General features: G+C 46.6%; 1 protein-coding gene across 1 annotated transcript in view; it reads right to left on the bottom strand.

Moving 5' to 3' along the window:
• LOC135914921 (calpain clp-1-like) overlaps window positions 1-19,421 on the bottom strand; it is a 34,012-nt gene extending 14,591 nt beyond the window's left edge. Inside the window, exons 1-9 of the mRNA XM_070533292.1 lie at window positions 19,137-19,421; window positions 13,711-13,854; window positions 12,587-12,718; window positions 10,873-11,066; window positions 9,091-9,259; window positions 8,401-8,573; window positions 6,328-6,505; window positions 5,202-5,325; window positions 1,559-1,689 (exon numbers count right to left, since the gene is read on the bottom strand). Coding sequence (XP_070389393.1) covers window positions 1,559-1,689; window positions 5,202-5,325; window positions 6,328-6,505; window positions 8,401-8,573; window positions 9,091-9,259; window positions 10,873-11,066; window positions 12,587-12,718; window positions 13,711-13,854; window positions 19,137-19,421 — 1,530 coding nt within the window. The remainder of the gene's footprint in view (window positions 1-1,558; window positions 1,690-5,201; window positions 5,326-6,327; window positions 6,506-8,400; window positions 8,574-9,090; window positions 9,260-10,872; window positions 11,067-12,586; window positions 12,719-13,710; window positions 13,855-19,136) is intronic.
• Between the last annotated feature and the right edge of the window lie 515 nt (window positions 19,422-19,936).

Below are 19,936 nucleotides of genomic sequence, written 5' to 3'. Positions count from 1 at the left end.
CATTCAATGGGACAATAATAATTTCCCATTCAAAACTCATAAGTGCTCAGGTGTCCTACGATTTTAACGCGAAACTTTCTATGTCTCACTGATTCGTCCGTGAGCGCCAAAAACACACTGCAGGAAAGCCAACTTACACATCTGCGTAGAACACTGCAGTTTACATTCGCAGTTGTACCAATAAGAACAATGAGAACAATGTCACGCTCTCGACCAATAGAAAAACGGCACGCTACGCAGACGAAATGTATATGTCTGAATTGCCTTACGCGCGTCACGCAATGCATTCCCGGCCGTCACCATGAGTAGGCCGCGGGTGCAGCGCACGGTATACGAAGAGGCTACCATACGCGAACGTAAGCGCGAGCAGAATCGTGGCCGTAATTACGATCCCGTGTATCAGCAAAGGCATGTAGAAGCCATGCGTATCCGTCGCCAATCAGATCTGAGAGTGCCCATCAACAAGAGGGAAGCAAAACGTCGTCGCCGAGCTGATCCCGATCGGAATGTTCACGATCTGTCCCTTGACGCCGTACTGACCGCTACTTCGAATCAGGCGCCGGATGCATATGGACGGCAGTCTAGGCGCAACCACTCGCTCCTCCAGGCGTTCAGCTTGTGTAGGCCTTCGGGGATCTGAAGGTACACGTAACCGTTCGCGGTGCTGATAGGAGGCAGCTTGATTCAGTTTGCATTAGGGGAAAGCTTCAAGTTCAATCATCTGTCTTTAAGAAAGGGGCTTAGGTTTTTTTTTTTTCTTCATCACTAGCCCTCCTACGTCTCTGACATGCACTCAGCAAACTAAGCCTCAAGCCCTTAAAGCGCTCACTAACTGTCAGAACGATCTTCAGCGACAGAACGAGTATACGACAATCGGGAATCTAACTGTCGGCAAACCACTGTCTACTCACTCACACCAGAGATACTGATAACCAAATATGAAATAAAGCTATCCTGATGAGGTTTTCATCAAAGTTTTTTGAAAACTGACATACATAATTTATGAGCGCACTACCGGTCAAAGAATCGCACCTTACGCACTTAAGTGTGCGTTATCTAAATAGTGGTTGAGCACTGTTCATCTCGTCGGCTTTAATCCCCATTCCCGATACCTCGAAACTGCACTTTAATTAGCACGGTGATCTATTTGTGTTCTCACATTTTCTTTCGATGGTAAAGCACACTGCATATGGCACTGAAGGTCGCGGACCAGGAACACGTAGACGCATAAAAAGAAACAGATGGAACGAAGAGCGAAAACGACTCTTCCGTTTATTCCTTACGTCCATTCGTTACGTGTATCCGGGTGCTTAGCTCTGTGCGACATGCACTACACTTTATCTTGAAGTGTCGCGAGCTAGCAAAGTTCGTAGCCTCGTTAACTTGATACAAATAAGAGCATAGAATATTTTCATTTAAATATTTCAATAAGAAAATGCAGGGCGCCTAGATTCCAGGTTTTGTCTCTCTTTTTTTTTTCGGTACATGGGACGACGAACACATCGGCGAGAGCAGAATCTGAGCACAGGCAGCATTGCCACCGCACGAGATGACTCACTTGATAGATGACGAATCCTATCTGATGCATGCGCAAGCGGCTGCGGGTGATGAATGCGTTGTGAGGTGGATGCACCTGCATCAGTGCGACTACGACGCTCGCCGTAGTGTCCTCGGCCACTGCTGCGTCACCTGCGCCCATGACACAGTGGAAGTAATAAATTTCACCCATAAAAACCTCACGTAGCACCAGAGCTAATCAGTCATACGTGCATATACACGTATACCAAATGCGAAACTACGCCCGCGCGATCTGTGTTTGAAAACCTTAACATAATGACTTGGAAAACAACGCACATGTTTGCGGACCGTCGCGTCATAGATCAACATCAAAGATAATTATAAAATGCCGCATTTTGAGCAGAATACCAAAGCAAGATATAGGCACGAACTGTAAGCAAAGCCTTTCTTTGTATAGCCTACCACGGTTTCGCGTCTGCCGGTCAGTTGGCGCCTCGCTTCGATAGGACACAGAAAAATTGTGTATATATCACGGGATTGACTCAATAACCAGTAACAGTGAGTCCCGTTGTGTTCTGTGCAGAAATATCAAATGACCTCCAAAGATTTTTATGTACGATGTCGGCTCGTAGTAATTTCTAGAACACAGAGATGTACTAATGGAATGGTGCATGATGTTCAACGCAATCTTACATTCTTCGAACGACAGAAAGCTGAGCTAGTTGGTAAGGATTCATTATGCAAAATAGAAGTGAGGCGTGCAGACAGGACACAAGAGTAGAGAAGTGGACAACACGAGCGCCGACTATCAACTGAAGGGAGCACTGAGGCGAAAAAATGAAAAAAGACACAAAACTCATCTGCGCATGCTCAGGAATGGTAACACCACGTGTCAATCTGGTACACGTGCTGGTCTACGTGAGGGATAACTGTTAAGGCACTTAATCTCTTCCTTATGTAAAGTAATCGAAGGCTGACTCACGCATGCACTTCCACCATTATAGATATGCCATGCCTCTACCATAAGACGCGTATCTTCATTCTTATGCCTGTACAATATCGCGCATTCATCTAACTCTGGCTTGCAGTTACAATCTCGGCAATGTAGCGAAAGATTAGAAGGCGATCAACCGGTTAACGACCTTTTATGCTCCATTAGACTCTGATTGATACACCGTCCCATTTGCCCTACGTAGAACTGGCCACAGCTAAGGGGAATTTGATAAACCACACCCATACGACATTCAGTAAAACTGTTGTTCTTATTGTGCTTCACTGGACAAATATCTGTTCGTTTTTTGCCTTTAACCCGCTCCTTTTTATTCTGTACGGCAGCGCATATCTTACCTAGCTTATTGGGAGCAGTGAAAGCAACATTAACATCATATCTACTAGCAACTTTTTTAAGCCTGTGCGACACTGAATGAATATACGGAATAGCCACTACTCTTTTTTTGCGATTACTGCTTTCTGTAATTACGTCCGTCCCTCTCGAAACCGACTTCTTTAGGCGCTCAGCTACAGTGGCCAGCGCTACACTAGGATAACCTGCTTCTAATAGGCGCCGGACCTGCGCATTAAAACTGGCGCTCATTTTGTGCATGCAAGATCTTGTGAGGGAAGACTTAAGGCACGACATGGCAATTCCGTTTTTTACTAATTTAGAATGCTTGGATTCAAAGTTTAGCAACGGCTTCGAAGATCTTGGGGAGTACTGCCAACAAACATGATTTTGTTCGAAGATCAAGGAAATGTCAAGAAACTGAATTACGCGTCGCTGAGGAAATTCCTTGGTAAACTTTAATCCTCCCCCATAAAGTTTAAATTGCTCACTTACTGAGGTAGCAGCAGAGTCTAATTCTTCCCTATTGCAGAAAATCAGGTAATCATCAACGTAACGAAATATCTTAATAACGCTATCGCCTAAGGCTTTCTCTAAGCAGTTGTCAACCTTACTCAGGTAAATGTTGCTAAGAATAGGGGCAACCTTTGAGCCAATGCAAATGCCTGATTTCTGCAGAAAAACGCCATCTCTCCACCCAATCAGCGTCGACTTCAAGTACATTGAAAGAATTTCTAGAAAAGCTCCCATGGAAACACCGCATCTGTCAATAAAAGCCGACTCTTGCACTTAATCTTTAATGCACTCATTTACAGAATTTAGCAACCCGTCATGCGGCAAGGAATAATACAGGTCTTCGATATCCATACTAAAAGCTGTACAATCACCCGGATTTTCCTCTCTCAAATAGTTAACTAGCGCCTGAGAATTACGTAAGCAAAAGGGATCTGAAAAAATTTGTGAAGCTAGGCAGTTCTGTAGGTAACTAGCGACACAGACCTGCCACGTCCCTTTCTCTGACACTATAGCACGAAAAGGAATTTCTTGTTTATGGGTCTTGGCCGAGAAAAACAGTTCTAAGGTGAGGGATTTAGCTTTCTTGACATTACAAACAAGCCTATCAAGATTATGTCTTGACAAGAGGTCAACCGCACGTTGCTTAACTACCGAAGGCTTGAGTTTGACTGGTTGCAAATTCTTTTCTATGGCTGAAATCGCTTTTTCAGAAAACACGTCATCTGGCATAATTACGAAATAACCTTCCTTGTCAGATATTACAGGTCTAAGTTTATGCTCCACAAGGTAATCAACTAACGGTCGGACAGGGTCAGGCGTCTTAAAATGGGAATTAGATTGTTTAAGGCTAGCAATGCAATCCGAAATACATAAGGAAGAGATTAAGTGCCTTAACAGTTATCTCTCACGTAGACCAGCACGTGTACCAGATTGACACGTGGTGTTACCATTCCTGAGCATGCGCAGATGAGTTTTGTGTCTTTCATTTTTTCGCCTCAGTGCTCCCTTCAGTTGATAGTCGGCGTTCGTGTTGTCCACTTCTCTACTCTTGTGTCCTGTCTGCACGCCTCACTTCTATTTTACATTCTTCCTTTGAATTTAATTTCTCCTATTTGGCCTTCCACATTTTGCTGCTGTTGGACATGCGCCACTCGATGGCCCGGCTTGTAGAGCAGCCAATTTTACCAATGACGTAGCCCCAGTGACCACACTTTATTTTCCGCTTAAGTAAAACAATAAGCACGACATAACAACATTAAATACGACATGATATTCCCACGAAAATGCAATAGCATATGTTATTCAACAGCTTCACAGATTTTCTTTATTTATTTATGTTTTCGCATTCTTGGGAAACACAGGACCCAACAATGGCGTAGTCTCCTTTTTTTTAACAAGTTTACTTTCCCTTGCTGTGCACATCGGCCTATTCCCCTCCTCCTTCCTCATTGGGGATGGGGGAGAGTGAGCTACGCGTAGGTAAACGCTGTTAAGAAGTTACTCTCCTGACGAAAACAAGTCTCGTTGTCGAAACCTTGACTTCAGCGACATTCCTCATTCTAACAATGTTAATAACGTCAAGCCTCCATCTTCGTGTGAACCTCTCTCATGTTGTGCGTCACCAGGGTCACTATTGGGCGATATGGGAGGCCGACGCATTGTGCAGGCTTCTCCCCAAGTCTGCGCGAACTAATCGCGGACTTTCTTTTTTTTCGCACAGACAGATTGTTATTGATGTTAGAATAGCACGACCTTTGGCCGGCGCCTCCCATCACAAAAGCCTGAATTTGCTCAATTTAACAAATACTGAAAGCAGGTAACTCACCTCGGTCCCCTGGTGAAGGCCGTATGGACAACAGGTACTGCGGATTACTGCTGAACGAGCTCAGGTTGTTTCTTGATCCGCCCGAGTTGATGCCGTCAACCCACACGCCTCGGATTGCACGCACCTGATAGTGCCATCCAAAGGTAAATGGATATATATATATATATATATATATATATATATATATATATATATATATATATATATATATATATATATATATATATATATATATATAAGTGTACCGACAGTGCCCCCAGCCTGTACCACGGGCTGTGAACTGCCGCAGTGAAAACCACCGGTTTAATCTTGACCACCTGAGGAACACCTTATACGCTCCTCTAAGCCTTATTATGCGAGTCCCTCCCCCCCCCCCTACATTTTTCCCACAAGATCATCCTCATTTACTCAGAACTGCTCAAAGTTCCGTTTACAAAACCTTAGCGGCTTTCCGCGAAAATCTGTTTCCAGTGACGTGACCTTGTCTGCGTTGCGATCTGTCCCTTTGTACTTGTGACTACAAGATTTTGGAGTGGCAGATCCGCGAAAAAGAAAAAGCAAAATTTGTCCGCAGCCAGAAGCCCCTGCCACGGAATTCAAAAATACAATTCAACGGAGCCGCAACCCTGACATTCTCGCTTCCGCTGCGGATTTGAAGAAACATTTTAAGCCAGCCGCGGTAGCCCGGTGGCTGTGACGTTGCCCTGCTCAACTCCAGGACGCGGGGTCACTTCGGGCCGCGGCGACTCTATTTTGATGGAGTTGTAATGCATAAACAATTCTGCGCTTAGGTTTACGTGCACGTAAAAGAACTCCAGGTAGGCAAAATTTATCTGGAGTCCCCACCACAGCGTCTCTCATAATAAGATCGCGGTTTTCGCACATAAAGCCCCAGAAATTAATTTTAATTTTGCCAACTGCGTGGTTCAGTATATTTGCGGTCGATCCTGCATAAACAGACAGTGTCGTCCTGTCTTCTCTTTTTGTTCTCGTCTTTGTGTGCGTTTACAGTTTCAAGACAGCCTGCATTAATGGATGGAGTGTGAACTTGCTCTGCCTGAACTTTTTTTTTTCCTTCAGTAGTATCACCAACTTTGTATACAGAGTGCGTCGCTGCGGGGAGTACCTCTCCTGGTTTCTCGGGTATGCCGTCGCCGTCGAAGTCGGGCCCGAGGGTGCAGATGGAGACCTCCTCGAACTCGCGGCAGAAGTCCTCGTACTTCATCCAGAACTCGCCGTCGCCGTGTTGGCGCCACTCCATCTGCTTCTTCGTCTCAGCGTCTACCAACGACCACTGAGGATCTCTGCACAGCAGGCACGCGCAGAACGCGAAGTGGTTGCGGTAAAGCTACGATTGACCATAAACTAGCTTGTGGGCTTGTCGAAAGGGAGCGTTTACATGGAGTCATCTGTTATCGTATTCCTAGACGTGAACTTTTTCCTCTGTTCGTCACCTTAGTAGTCTTCCTTTAAATGATCTGCGCGCACCCTTTCTTTAGAAATTGTGCGGCTTCCTACTTACTTCAAATATTACCCGTGTTTCCCTTTCTCAACGCCCCAGTTCATTGACACTATGCAAGCAAGCAACAGTAACTGGTATCTCCTAATTGCGTCAGTGTTTAGGGAGAGAAATTATTGCTTTGAACACACTGCGCGTTTAAATCAATAGCATCAGTGACATAGAACATAGACATAGAGATATAACACTGACCAATCAAATGTCCTAGCTCTTCCTCAATATTGCTCACTCTGTTTTAAACGATATCTTGCTCGCTGAGAAAAAGTCTTTGGTTGAATGATATGTAATTTTCTATATTGGACTAGGTAGTTTATTTTATGCCTTTTTATGGGCAATATAAATGAAAAGTTGATTGATTGATTGATTGATTGATTGATTGATTGATTGATTGATTGATTGATTGATTGATTGATTGATTGATTGATTGATTGATTGATTGATTGATTGATTGATTGATTGATAAATGCGAGATAAGAAACTCATAACTGCCGTACACATATAAGTCCCGTCGCTCCGAATCTTGGTCGGAAGCTTCGGGCAAGGCCCATACCTCACCCATATGCAATGTTTTGACTTCGTTTCTACAGACTGCTCATTTATAATGTTTCGAAGTCCAACGCCCACAGGTGCGACACCTATCGAGCAGGTCGAGCCCCGTGGATGCCTTTCATTTTTGGAAGACGAAATATATATGTTCCCACAGTATCGATATCAATATTTTAACGGCAGCATTTTCATCTCCCGCTGCGGTGTAGATCCAAAGGGGTGATGCGATGAGTCCACTTAAGCGGACGCTTTTAGTAAGTCCATTTTGTTATTCTGCTATAAGGTAACCTGGGGCCATGTGAATTATCTGAGCGCAGAGCGCAAGGTGGGCTCAGTCGCGCAGGCAAGCAAAAAATAAAGAGAGAAGGCGTCGATGTTAATAAGGGTAGCGACTGGGGGACTATCCTGGGCTGGGGAGGGGAATGGGAGAAATCGACAGGAATAATTCAAAATCCTTGGGAGAAGTCACATTTTGCGTTGAATTTGATTCAGCCGTTAGGCGGTCATAACTACAAGTATGGCGTCTTTATTAAAGCGGGCACGTATCACAGAAAATTCGGTGTCGGCGTCTGGTCACGGCATCCCCGTGAGCGACAATCCCCGTATATATTTAGGCATATGTATATGGCGCGCCTTGCTATATGGCACGCGGTATATGCGGATTATATTGCCACTCCATTCTATCACTAAAGTTTCTGGTACTTCGTCTTGGATTCTTGACAAAGTTTGTTTCTCGGAATTTTAAGAATGACACCTCACAAACAAATTTCATGCAACCAAACGCCGACAGCGCACGCCTTTTATGTCAAATCTTCTCAGACTGAAATATTAAAAGGGCGAAACAACAACAGAAACCTAAACATGATAATTTTCTTTTGGCGCGCCTGTACACTTCCTTCAGGATCGGCCCACACAAGAGGCCGCGTTTCTACCAGAAGGCTCGACTTCGTGCGTAGCGTTCGTCGCCAGCGTTTACCGGCGAACATTACGTTTACATAAGCTGCAGTTGTGAGAAAGCGTGAAACAGAAGCGTGAGAAACAGTCAGGGATCTTTGAATTCTATCGAGTTCCCCTCTTAAAGGCGAAGCTTCAGCGTCTTCCAATTTTTTTTTTTTCTGAAGAAATGGCACGTACGCGTCGCTCCAGTCACCCGTCCACTCGATTCCATTGCCCCAAGGGTTTCGCACGCGCAGCAGGCAGGCGTCGTCTCCGTTGCTGAGCGCCACCCGGCGCACTGCGCTCACCGTGTACGCGTGACCCGACACCAGGCCGTTAGGGTCAGCCGCTGTGGCCAGCCACCAGTCACCCTGCACAGTTGGGCGACGCGATTAACTGTCGCCCTAGCGATGTGCCGTGTAGGTGGCTCGTAGCAGAAATGGCCCCTCTCACGGTGGCGACCGAAACCTAATCGTCAATCCTAGACGCTGAACAAGGAAGCTGTTGCGGTCGTAAAGAAACGATGAAGTCTTAATCGGTCATAGAGGGATAAACGAGAAAACGAAAAGGTTTGTGGAAGGACGCCTACAAGCGTAATAAATTCAGGTTATTTAATGTTCCCCCGGTGAAATGACAAAATGCAAGATGATGGGGCTAGTATCGTGATACATGATGAGTCATTCTAAATGTAACCTTACTTGGTGAGGCTATGGCTTTGAACGGCTACATTTCAGTGTCGAGGTATTTGTGACGTTTTGGACCTGATGCGGCTGCGCATATGTAACAGGTCTTCGTTTTACGGCTGAATCATGCTTAGAACTTGTGCTGCTCTTGAGCTCTTTCCTGTTGACTTGGATAAAAGAATAAAATCGACACTGTAGCACTCGCCTTGCGGGAGCAGGTGATGAAGGCACCGTGTTCGGAAGCCTTGAGCAGGAAACCGAACAGGTTCTCCGGAGCGTCCTGCAAGTCGTACCGCTCTGCCAGACCGCTGGTCAGGTCCACCATGGCGTCCATGGCCTGGCCGCCTTCCAAGGCCTCATAGCTGCCGTGTAGCCTGCACATGCACCGGAAGAATGAAGTTAATTGGTCGTGATACCAGCACACCTCACTGTGTTGCGCCTCTGTTCATCTGCACTTTACGACCAAAAGGGGAGAGAAAACAAGGAAAGGCAGGGAAGTCCACCGGATGGACGTCCGGTTAGCTACCCTGCATGTGGGAGAGAGAATGATGAGAGGGATTGAACGTGCGAAGGAAAAGGCCATGTTCAGAAATTGTTCCCGTGCCCTGTAACAGACAGTGTGTCTATAAGCGTTTTTTTTCGGGTCCGTTGATTTTACTCTTCCTGGCCGGAGGACGGGTAATGCCATGCGCCCAGAATCTTTGCCGCTGTAAAGAGTCGACCGTCCATGCAGTCGGCTCAGCGCACTGCAAGAAAACCGACGGTGGACGTCGAGGCGGGTGCAGTGGCACCGTAGGTACTCGGTGTTCTCCTCATAGTTTCATTGGTGAAAAAAATACATGAAGCCTATGACACTTCTGTCTATAACCTTATGCGTGTAGCGTGCCCCAGCGTAATGAAAAATTGCTGAAAACACGAAATTAGTGCTAAATTGGTCTTTCGCAAAAATCCAAAGCGTAAATTACAGTGTTGCAGCTTCGTATCATATCATGATAAGCCAACAAATATAAGCACCAAGAAAAATGAAGAGGAAATTACTTGTACTTACTTAGTAAGTACAATTAATTTCCCCCGTGTTTTCCTTGGTGTCTTTGTTCGTTGGCTTCTCATGATCGTGTTGCAGCTTGCGGTATATCGGCTGGTCCGTTTCAACGCTATGTAATGTGGCGTTCCCGCAAGAAGCCAGGAGGTGTTGCGCAAAAATTTGTTATAACTAGTCACGTTCTCGTTACGTTAACTTAACCTCACCGGTGTTTTTGCCTGTACTTGTCGCTGACTGCAGTAAAAAAACATTCAGAACTTTTACCATTCTTCCTTATTATATAAATCACACACCCAAGTCGCGCGCGTCTCCTCTTCTATGTGAATGAAATGTCAGAGTTACTTGCCTTAAGACATATTATATGATGTGTTTTAGCCATGGCGACTAAACCATGCAATAATGAACTTATGAATCACAATAATCTTTTTGTGCAGTCTCCAAATGATGAGCTTTCTAGGTTATAAGATATAACACTTTTTATTCATCACACAAAGCATATACGCTTTCTCGTGACGCTGTTTATTCTAGAAGGCACCTGTTCACATTACGTTTCAGTTGCTAGAGACCATATAATCACCAACAAATGAAGAACGACCCCGAAACTGCGCTAATTCTTGTGCTGTATCCGACGGGAAAATTTCCACTTTTGTGTATTGTATACACCGCGGTATGTATGCATTTTTTTCCTTTATTTAAGAATCCTCGAGGTCCAGTACGTGTTATACTTGATGACTCATTGCGTTTCGTATCCAGCCAGAAGTGAAATACACTTGGAGAAAATAAGCGTTGTCAACTTCTTCATTTGAACCCACCGTTAACCCTTTCTCTCCACCGAGAAGCAGAACGCAGCGAATATAGGTCACGCGCCCTATGTGTCCAATTTCATTTGTCGAGCACCATGCGTATACACAGTAGCCCCAAAAATGGAGAAGCCAGGGCCCTCACTTGGCGTATGCCTTCTCGAGCAGGGCGACCCAAAACTCTCGTGGGTCACTGCACCGCGAGTAGATGAGCCGGTCCTCGCTGGTGGGCAGCAGGTCGTCCACGTACACCACCACCCAGCGACCGAAGCGCCAAAGGTTGAAACGCACCGCACCCTTGTACTCTGAGCCGTACAGTTGCTGCTCTTGGGGAACCACCTGCGAATGCGCGGGTACCGCGTCGGTGATCGCAGCAGCTGAACATACCAACAGTAAATGCAACGATTCCACTCGCTTCTAGGTTATTTCAGGGCACTGCGTTTGCCGTTTAATACTTTGCACCAGCCGCAACGCGGATCATCACTGCTTTTGTAGCAACGGTTAGGAGTAGCTATACAAAAAAGCAATGCGGGAAAGGTTACCCTAGGGCCTATCTATAAAGCCAAGTCACAATAGCACGGGAGTGAATGACCTATAGCGGACTTTAGGCGCACACTCGCTTATCCGTTAATTAAGTTTAGCGATCTCCCATGTGATGACGTGATGCTACGTCATGACACACATTCGTTTTAATACGTCTACGAATGCACACTCTACCCAGAATAGTGATTGGAAGACCCTGCAGGCCTATTCTGCTGTTTACAATATTTTTTTTTTTTACAGTGACATAGGTATTCATGAATAGTCCAATAAAACCATTGTGTTGGCTGCACTGATGCCAATGCAAGTAGCCTGTCTATCGTTCAACTCGCGTTCCCCAAATCTTCTTTCCTTTCCTTGTTTTCGTTATTTTTTTCTGCGCTTATTTCGCACTCGTCTTCAGCCTCACACCTTCTCTTTCTTCATAATATATTTAACAGTTTTCTTTGTTTTCCCTTTTCACTGTAGTGCCTCCGACACGGCACAAATTTATTTATTTTTTTAACAGGCAATTTTACCATCGCACCTCTGTTGTAAGGGTGAGTCACAATATTCCTATTGCCTAAAAAGCCGCGTTCTCTTTCTCTTGCCTTACCGTTGACGACCTCTGAGACCACATGCTAAGAGCGAACACACGTTGCACAATGGTGACGGCGTCATTTATTTATTTTTGTGCTCGTCATTTTCTTGCCCGAATACTAAGTACAAATTACGTGGGGCCGAATTAGACAAGGATTTATATCGTAAGTCTTATTTTCCATTGGCTAGGCGTCTTCGCTAATAAAATGTTCAGCGTCAGGGTTAGCCGCAATCTTCTCCTGCTAACACTTATAGCGTGAGAGCGTTTTATGAATACGGGCCTTGGTGTCTCCTGGCCCCCGAGTCAGAAACGACAAATGTTGAATCAATCTTTTCGTGGCAAGGAAAATGTTTTCACATTGAACCGCATGATGTTTCTTAACCAGGTGTTACATCAGGCTGCTGAAAGTTGTGAGCGCTGTTGCACTGTTTAGTGGTGGTAAAATGCTTGGTTTCGATCGAAAGTGCCATTTCGCTGACAGACTAATTTAGCGATCGTTCTCCGTCCTAAAGTTGTTCACGATGAGCTTTTTCCACTGAGTGCGATGACAACAGCTTTAACAATGTTGAACGGGAAGGCAAGCGCTGGTCCATGAGCGTCGTGGTGAAGTTTGCTCTTTCGTGTAAATGTGGGTAGACGTACTGAAGAAAATAAAGCACCGATAACTCGTATACCTTCATGCAACTAGGTCAAGCCTGCATGCTTAACGGGCACTGCACCGAACTATATTAATACTCACCCTGTGCATAAGGTCAGGCCTTTGCGCCACAGCTGCGCACGATGAAAGGAACCAGCAGTCGCCGAGGGCGCCCTGGACGATGTCGTTGCGGCTCACTCCGTTGACAAGTAGCTGCGGTTCGGAGACCATCTCCTGCAAGGCGGTTAGGAGCTGGCCATTCGAACGACAGTGGAGGTGCCATGAACCAAAATAAGATGTCTCGTGTGGACCTCGAAGCCGTTCAAGTAAACCACGTGTATCAGCGACCCTTGCAACCCGGACTGTATTGTGCAGTATTAGAGAATTTGCGACACATCAAGTGTACTTGCAGCTTTGCCTGCTATAGGGGGTAGCTCTTAGGCGCCCGTTCCGTGCATTTAGCGCGGGCCTCGGCCTCGGCGTAAACGGCAGAACGAACGAGCGGAGCCAGCGGAGGATGAAAGACGGCGACAGTGAAGAGCGCGAGGAGGGAAGCGGTGAAGTACCGTACAGCGGTAGCATGAGAAAGAGAGCAGAGGAGGGGAGTACGGCAAAAGAATGGGAAGGAAAGTGGAGTGCCGCACGACATGAGCTCCGCGGCGGCGACGTGGCACGCTGTGGTGCAGTAGTAGCGTGCGCCATCACCCGGTAGGCGATGACGTCATTGCTAAGCCATGCGGCAAGCGCGTGCACCGTTACCATATATGGCAACAAAGCGCCGGCGTGGGCTTCGCATCAAATGTGCATGCGGTACTACGCCTCATGTGCCGCTGATAGATAATACGCTCCGCGCGAGCCCCGTGTTCCCCTCTTGACGTTTTCTCTCCGAACAATGAGCGACGCAACCTGGTGGAATTCAAAACGCCTATGGAGCTGCGCTCGAATTTCGCATTAGGGACTATCGTAATCATCGATAATTTTTTTACCATCTCGTGACATTCTTCATCTTTCACTATCAGTTCATCTGTGTCGGAAAAACATACATGCCGACTTGAATTTACCGAAGATCTCAGGCGATATAACCAGAAGAGGACCTCTTATCTAAGAACTTAAAATAAGAGAATACGTAGCACGACAAAAACAGCGACGCGATTGACTGTCTTCGACGGAAGCATTGAGGTAGCACCGATTACTTTAGAGATTAGAGAGGCTCCTCGCATACGTACGTGCGGCCTAAGCCAGGTGATCCTGCCAGGCACGGGCCTGCGGTGCGCGAAGAGCGACGACTCGGCTGGCGGGAAGTGGCTGTCCACGAACAGCTCCGTCAGAGGCAGGTTGCGAATCGCCTCCTCGTCCTCCAGCGCGGTCTTCTGCGCTCGCAAGAGACGCGCATTCAGGGTTCGGAGAGGCACTCGCCACCGCAGCTATATGACCGTTACTTGACATGCACAAAGCGCAATTTCGTGCCCACATTCTTGCCGGTAAGTGACAAATTGAAAAAATCTCTCCGACAATAATAACTATTAGTCACTTGCACGCCAGCCACCTTTCCTGTCACCTACTAGGGCTGAACGGCGGTAATTCTTAAGAAGCGCGACAGCGTTCGAATTGCCTTGTGGATGAATACAGGTCCTGGTATCCAGCACCATGGACTATAGAAGCAAGAACGAAAAAAAAAGTGTTTGTTATAGAAGTTTGGCAACAGCAAGATTCGAGCAGCTGACCTGGCGGCATGCAACCACCTCCCAAATCCGTGGCCACCAAATTTCATGCTAAACTTTAATTGAACTTACGAAATACAACATACTTAGCTAAGCGCAAGTGCGTCGCTGATCTACAATGACACAAGAGAAAATGATGTTTCAAAGTCCGCTTCTTATTCAAGGCAGCGAGGAGACAAAGCGAAGCAACAGTCCCGTACGGCATACGTATAGGGAAGTTTTAGTGCCTGGACAGAAATAGTTGAATCCTAACAACAGAAGCCATGACACGCAACTTGTCCCTCTTCTATACCTTCTTACGCATTTTTAAGGTCACCAGCAAGCTTAAGGAGCAAGATTAGTTGCAGGCAGCTCACATACACGCACCCGTAATAGAGCTTCTAGCCCATCGCACTGTCACGCAGTGTGCTTTTTTCCCCACAGGGGATAAAAGGCCAGCATTTCCCGATTAATGCCAGTGGGAAACGACAAGCGAAGAAAGGGGGAATCGGGTCACTGGTGCCGCCAGCGGACGGACGGAGTCGGCTGTCCTCGTCATCGTCCCGCATATAGGTGCACCGCAGTGCTGATGAGAGCTGTCATATGCCGCTGACCAGCTGCTGCCCCAAAAGTAATGGACGCCCTTGGAGGAACCGCGCCAGCGGGCACTGCGAACGTGATCGGCAGGCGAACGTCGTCGATTCGGTGCCACCTCTGGCCCGCAGAGCCTCGAGCTGCTCCAGTTTTTGCTTTATTTCCTTTTTTTTCTTTGCCTCTTGCTTTTCGGCACCCACACACACACACACGCAGCTTGTGCGTGACCAGGGGTGATCGCAGGACCGTGACACTTTCCTGACATGGTATATTGCGCCTGCATAGGAAAACCTGTTTCAGGGGCATTCCGCCGTCGAAGTGTACGGCGCCATGCCTGAAATGTTTCGGCAAAATGCGAAACAATGTAGGTTTCTGCGCCACTATACCACACGCTTTGGTATGCTCCAGGCATCACAACACAATCTTCACTGGCATCGAAGCGTAGTTCACGCGGTTTCACTGAAGTTGATACCTTGGGTTTGCACCTAAATGTCATTAGGGAAATTTATTTTGGCCAAATCATCACCATTTGACCTCAAAAAAGGTTTAGCGGTGATACATTGGTAATGCAGAACAAAGCTAACAATTTTTGTTATTAGCCCAATTTTCTTTTTCTTTAATACAAGCTCCGGCTTGAGTTCGGTTTTGAGGTGGCGTTTCCTCGATACGGCAGCGTGCGGTGCTTTCCAATCACTTCACGCGCTCGTGATTCGTGTCTATCGTTTGTTCAGCGGCGATGAGACGTCGACCGCAAAGCCTAACGCCAGCGACCCTTGGACAAATTAAAAGGAAGAGAACGAAGGGAACTACGACGTACGCTTAGGTTTCCACGTTGAGCAATGTGGGACATTTCTTAATTTGCGTTTCCTTTTTTAATGCGTAAGCATACTAGGGCTACTTCCCTCGCAAATCTGTCCGTCAATCTGTCCGTAACGCGTGACAATATGTGCTCCATAAGTGTATATGGGTTCCTATGGGGGTATATTGAGAATGCCTTATGACTACGTATGACTACTGAGCTTTATGATTATGAGTATATATCTATGTTGACTATACATGAGGAACTCGAACAAGTGCTTACCCACTATGTTACTCCCATTCGTGAGTTTCTGCAGTAATATTTAGTTAGTCTGTGACAGTACCGTAAAACTCACATACACATAATTGCGAACCCCTGTTCCATTAATAACTTCTCCCCCCGGCAAAAAAAAAGAAAACTTCGCGGTAATGTAGTCCGTGAATCCACTTGCCCAAGTACGAGGGTCGTTTAAGTCACTCCGGGACTTTTTTAAAAACAAATAAAAGAACAAATTTCTAAGTGTGGAAAGCAAATTTATTGTTCCACATAACCTCCCGCTACAGTCATACACTTGTCCCACCGTTTAACTAGCACCTGGAATTCTTCGGCATAGAATGATTTATTATTACGACGGAACCATTGTAGGACACCATTCTTCACTTCATCATCAGTGTTGAAATACTTTCCTCCAAGGAACTGTTTCAGGGGCTCAAACAGGTGGAAATGACTTGGTGCTATGTCAGGACTATAGGGGGGGAGGTAATACCTCCTAACCAAGTTCCTGGATTGCTTGGAATGTGCGTTGAGCGGTATGTGGTCGTGCATTGTCTTGCAATAAGACCACACCCTTTGTGATCAAAGCCAGACGTTTCTTCCGTAAACTCTTGCGCACATCACGCAGAACACGGCAGTAAAACTCATTGTTGATAGTGATACCACGGGGTAAAAAATCAACGTGAATAATTCCCTGTTTACACCAGAATACACTTCCCATCACTTTACCAGGAGACGCAACTGTTCAAAATTTCTTGGGAGGTGGTGATGCTGTATGCTTCCACTGCATTGATGCTCTTTCGGATTCTGGGGTGAAATGATGAACCCACGTTTGGTCCCATGTCATGATGCAATTCAGAAAATCCTGACCTTCCCTTTCATAGCGTTCCTTCCGTTCCTACAGACTCTTCTCTGTCTGTAAAAAGCAGACAGCTGCTTTGGGACACAGCGTGCACTCACTTTTCGCAAAAACGAATTATTATGAATTATTGTGTTCACTGTTCCTAACGACAGATTACACACCCTTGCAATTTCACCACAGGTTATACGACGATTGCCCACGAACAGCTGCTCCACGCGCTGAATGTTCTCAGGAATGAATGTCGTGGGCTGCGACCCACCACTATCGGGATCGTCAGTAATAGAGATACGACCATCTTTAAAGCACTTACACCATTCAAATGTCTTACTGCGACTGATTGTCACATCACCGTACTGAGGCTGAAGTCTTCTATAAATTTCAGCAGGCTTTATGCGCTCGTTCACTAAAAACTTCATCACAACACGCTCTTCCACGTAGACGTTCACACTGTTGTCCGCCATCTTGAATAACAGTCTATCCAGAAGCGCGGGAAATGAGCGCCGTCTGCAAGTAAAAGGACAAAGGTACCAGTTTCTACTGCATACAAAAGCCCTAGCCTAGGCGTCGATTTAAACCGGGAAAAAAGAAAGTCCTGGATTGACTTGGACGATCCTCGTATATATGGCCAACGGTTTGCGTGAAGGCTCACTTGTCACAGATTACGTCAACACATCGTTTGCAGTCCGAGTCCTTCAGATTTTGTATAGCAGTGCTCAGAAACTTAGTTTTCGTGTTTACGAAATTCCCTTTGCCATCCTCGCAGCATTCGTCTCACTGTCGCGGTGATATCTCACAGAAGTGACAGATGCCGCAAACACCGGCCAACGAGAAAACTGTTACACGAAAAATGCTTTGTGAATACCGGCCAAATGGTGCCGCTATTGCATATCGTGATACAAGTATTCGCTCGTACGAATATTTAGTTTTGTTGCTTTGGTGAATTCACAATTTTTTTTCTTCTCGAGTTTCAATTCATAGTGAACGTTCATGGAGATCACCCACTCTTGTTTAGATCAACATAAGATTCCATGTGCGACGTCGGTACTTTTGTTGGTTAACGTGGGTCCACCCATTTTTTTTTAAGCCTGCCTGCTTTGGCAGTTTGAATCGTCCTGAACAGCACTTTGCAACAAACGCTGACGACTTCCGCTAGAGATTACTGTTTAAAATGAAATGGAAGCAAGAAACTGTTCACTGATAATTTCCCTGGTGTGATAAAAAAAAATGCGTTCGCTTCGTTGACACGAAACCACGTCTTTGCAGAACTGGGCATGTATTCATAAGAACGTTCTTACACTAAAAGCGTTGGTAAGATGTTATTCCAATCAATCGTGATGTTGGACGTATTGCTAGTCAAGACGCCCAGCCATTGCAAAGGCCCTTACTAAGGAAAAGGTTCGTGAAGTCTGCCTTAGGTGAATGACTATGGATGATTTTCTTCGTGCTTTAAGCAGCGATGAATTACAAGTTTTCTTATAGGGAAAGCCTAACAGTTCACAACGATCAAATGCTAGTGATTCATCAATCTCATGTTTGTACAATGTGGAGCGGGTGCCTGAGCGGCATAAACTGGTAACGTTACTCTGTGACGATTGTCGCTGACCATACAAAGAGGAGAGGCAGATTCCCCGCAGTCAAATTCGGACAAATTGACTCAATGCGCCATTCAATTACATCCGCTCGCATCTGTTACGTCACAGCGGAAATGAACTTCTTTCGATGTCATCCTTCCTCCGGAACTATGTTTCGTATCGCGGAGGCACAGTCAGCAGTTGCCGTGCAGTTTTGCTGGTGGAGCTTGTACTGAATTATTACGTTATCGCCTAGTATAGTTGGTTACTCTTCGTATGAGCCTGGTTGTATTAGTGTCGGTCACCAAGCTAAAATTAAGTAAGAGTACGTAAATACAGAGGACACATCTATGATAAGAAGTGACGAAGTTAAGGAACAGTCGTCAATCACATCTTATGTGCATTCCCAATAACGGCACTTCTTGCTGCTATTCCGGCTATTTTCTTTCTTATTTTTCTTTTTCTTTCTCTTTTTATTTTGCAAGGAATACCAGTGTTCTACACAGTAATAGGTCAGCATATTGCTCCCACAAGATGAAGCGCTGTTGCTTACAACCTGATCGTTTTGGGGGGAGTGGTTTGCTCACGACGCAAAACGCTGTCGAGAGAAGTGTTTAGAACATACTGTCGAGGAAAACGGCGCTTGAAAAGTTGGTTAGTCGGACTTCCTTGATGATCAAAGCCCTTCTTGTCTGCTCTTTTCGCCCGTCCCGTCCTTTGACTTAAACTAAGATCACGAAGGTGAACGCCGTAATGTATCAATAACATGACGGCACAGGCCATCGACGACCATAGCAATCCACATCCTGCCAGTCGCACGCAAAGGCGCCTACGGGCCGTCGCTGTCACTCACCGTGACTCGGAGCGGGTGGAGTGAGTGGACGTCGGGGAGCTCGAAGGCCACGGAGCTCGCCTCGTACGCGGAGTCCGGCCTGGCCGCAGTGTCGTCGGCGTGGCAGCAGCTGTCCTGGGCCAGGCCCTGCGACGACCGGTAGCCCGAGGCGTCGGGACCCACACGCGCCGCCGGGCGGACGGGCCACACGCGCACTGCACGTGGGCTGCGACCTCCCGCCGCGCGGTCGTTCGCCGAGCTCTCGGGGTGCCACACCGTCACCGAGCACGACGGCCCGCAGCCCATCTTCCGCCGGCGTCGCCTCCTCCTCCCCGCCGTAAAGTCAGTCTGCAAGAACAAGATAATCCCCCACATCAGCACGAACTCTTTCTAAGCAGTGATCGTCGCAAAGAGCAGCTTCTCTTTGCATTTCTACAGCAGCGCCTTGGCTGCTGCCCCGGTCTATTATTTCCTAAAAGTTATCGCTAAACTTTCAGCGGTGATGGAAGGTGCGGCTTTGGCGTTACGCTTGACCGTCGCACGTGTACCTTCACTGTGGCATCTAGCTGAGCGCTGTGCAACACACGCACGCACAAGCAGGCATGGGCCCACAAGATAACCGTTATATATTGAGCATCTAAGGCCGCTACGAGCAATGGGACCAGCGCCACGCCGGAAATTCCACAGGCAATGCAGCAGCTAGCTGTACCAATACATACCATGTGCGGCGCTTTATGTGAGAGCTGCGGAATCCGATTGACAATGGAAGCGGGGTCTATCGCGCAACAGACTCAGGCTTCAGTCTGCAACAGGGCACTGCA

Source organism: Dermacentor albipictus, chromosome 2 (genome assembly GCF_038994185.2).
Source record: "Dermacentor albipictus isolate Rhodes 1998 colony chromosome 2, USDA_Dalb.pri_finalv2, whole genome shotgun sequence".
Lineage (NCBI taxonomy): Eukaryota > Metazoa > Arthropoda > Arachnida > Ixodida > Ixodidae > Dermacentor > Dermacentor albipictus.
The sequence above is the reverse complement of the archived record's forward strand: the minus strand, read 5'-3'. Positions and strand labels throughout refer to the sequence as shown.